The sequence below is a fragment of the Pteropus vampyrus genome, unplaced genomic scaffold, assembly GCF_000151845.1.
Source record: "Pteropus vampyrus isolate Shadow unplaced genomic scaffold, Pvam_2.0 Scaffold77, whole genome shotgun sequence".
Classification (NCBI taxonomy): domain Eukaryota; kingdom Metazoa; phylum Chordata; class Mammalia; order Chiroptera; family Pteropodidae; genus Pteropus; species Pteropus vampyrus.
In genome coordinates, this window is record NW_011888858.1 from 5,680,822 (window position 1) to 5,683,275 (window position 2,454).

The 2,454-nt window shown below is 41.7% G+C and overlaps 1 protein-coding gene across 1 annotated transcript in view; it reads right to left on the minus strand.

The window, feature by feature from the left end:
• SPATA18 (spermatogenesis associated 18) overlaps positions 1-2,011 on the minus strand; it is a 29,559-nt gene extending 27,548 nt beyond the window's left edge. The window contains exons 1-2 of the mRNA XM_023532132.1: positions 1,882-2,011; positions 1,647-1,762 (exon numbers count right to left, since the gene is read on the minus strand). Of these exons, the coding sequence (XP_023387900.1) occupies positions 1,647-1,762; positions 1,882-2,011 (246 nt within the window). The remainder of the gene's footprint in view (positions 1-1,646; positions 1,763-1,881) is intronic.
• Positions 2,012-2,454: the final 443 nt, after the last annotated feature.

The window sequence follows — 2,454 nt, forward strand, 5'->3', positions numbered from 1 at the left end:
TAAAAAGAAATGAAATCCTACCATTTGAAATGACATGGATAGACCTAGAGGTTATTATGCTGAGTGAAATAAGTCAGACAGAGAAAGATCAATACCATATGATTTCACTTACATATAGAATCTAAGGAACAAAAAGAACAAACTGATCAAAAACAGACTCACAAATTTAGTGGGCATTTTGGTGACGGACAGAGGGAAGGGGTGTTGGGGGGCTGGAAGAATGGGATGAAGGGTTAAAGAAGTATAAATTAGTAGTTGATAGTTGGGCATGGGGAGCACAGCAGAGGGAACGCAGTTAGCATTAATATAATGGTTAAGTGGAGGGTCAGGGGAGGGAGGGAGCCATTGGGGGGGATCATTTTATGAACTATATAGATGTCTAACCAATGTACTGTATACTTGAAACTAATTTTAAAAATAAAATGAAATGAAATGTGCTATTAAAAAAAAAGAAGAGTGGTTGCTGGGGGTGGGGGTGGGGTGACTGGGAAATGGCACAGGAATGCTCTAGAGTGATAGAAATGTTCTATAACTTAACAGGGTTGTGAGTTCCATGGATATATGCGTTTGTCAAAATTCATCAACCTATGAATTTCCCTGTAGGTAAATTATACCTCAATTTAAAAAAATTGAAATGTTGTCCTATATTTCTATACCCAGAATAACATGCATAGAGGGTAAAAATCTAAGAAGTATATGAAAGTCCCCAGGGAAAAATTTTGCCTAAAGTCAAATGACGTCTATAGAGCACTTACCACATATAAGTTGTTCCACATGCTTATCACTTTTAATTCTCACAGTGATCCTATTAGGCCTGCAAAAGCATTATCCCCATTCAGCAAATGAGGACACTATGACATAAAAGGTTAGATAACCTACCCAGGACCATAGAAGAGGGACTAGAATTCTGTTCAGTGATCTCCACTACCTCATAAGGCCCTGTTGCTTAGAACAGATGTTTTAATTTCAGAAAGAAATTTATGTAAATCCATATAAACATTTAAAATCAAGGTTAGTGTTTTGCTTACCCAGCCATATGATGTCAACGCCTTAAGCAAGGTATATATTCTCTTTCCAGTCTGGTCTTCAACTGTTAAAACACTTGTATTGTCCCATGGAAACCACCAATAATACCAACCACAAACTGGGATACTCTTTGTCAGTCTATCAGATTTGAGTTTTCTTCTTATCTTGGAAGTTTCCAATTAGCTTTATTTTACTCTTTCAAAATACTGAGCTTTTCCCTATCTGATGATCTGTTTCTCTTCTGAGCCCCCATGGCACCCCAACTGCCTGAGAGACTGATTTGTCATTTAAAAGTTACCATTTAATGCCTAGTGTGGGCCAAGCAATGTCCCAGATGTAGATCATCGCAAGGCCCTTTTTCTAGCAGAAGCAGCAGAGGCTCATTGATTTGCTTGAAGGTACACCACACTAGTAAAGCTGGGATTAGGATGCAGGTCTGTCTTAAGAGAAAACTCAATCCTTTATACCCCAGACCACTGTAAACAGAAACCCACTTCTTATACCTGTGTCCCAATTCCCTAAGTGGAGTTGAGCCCCTCACTAGGTCAAAACCATATCTTACATATGTTTGAGTTTCCAGAGCCTGCTGAAAGTCAAGGGGAATCCTTTAGCATCCTTACCTGTAGAGAGGGGACCCTGCTGTCAACAGGTTTTCCCACGGAAGCAGCAGTAAAAGAGGCCTCCAGCCAAGGTAAAAGGCGTGATTTGATTACTTCCACACCATCATAATGTCCTCCTAAGAGAATCCACAAATCAGGTCAGTGAGAGAAACTCAACCACACCAATTCAGTCAGAGAGCACAAAGAAAAGAAAGAAAGAAGAAGAGCTGGATGGGAGAGCACAGGCCATTCTCACCTTCTTGCGCTGTTGTGGTGAGGATTCCAAAGAGTTGTCCCTGCACTTTGGCAACTTGTTCAATGAGTTCGAGGCAAAGACTCAGATTTTGATCGCATGAGTTTGTCTGCAAAGCCAAAATAGCAGACATCAATGCAATTTCTTTACTCTGGGACCCACTGCAAGTAGACAAGGGCCCTCCCTTTACATGAGGGCTGCCTGGCTCTGGTAAGCTCCCAGGACAGAGACTGCTGTGTGTTCACCAAAACGTATTTCTCTTTCCTCCTGGGCACACAGCTAGAACACTTTCCCAGCTACCCCAGCAGTTTGTGCAGCCATGTAACTGAGTCCCGGTCCATGAGATGGGAAGTGACGTGTGCCACTTCCAGATATGACCTAGAATAAAACTTGAGTGATTCTCTTCTTTCTCTCTCTTTTCTCAACTGCCAGCCAAAGGCAGAAGACCAAGCAGTGGACCCCAAGGACCTAAGGGATGGTGGAGCCACTAGATTTGGAAGTGTGCTAACTGAACACTTACAATGACTGTCACGTGTTTGAGAAGTTTATTTGTGGGTGGTAAGCCACTGAGATTTG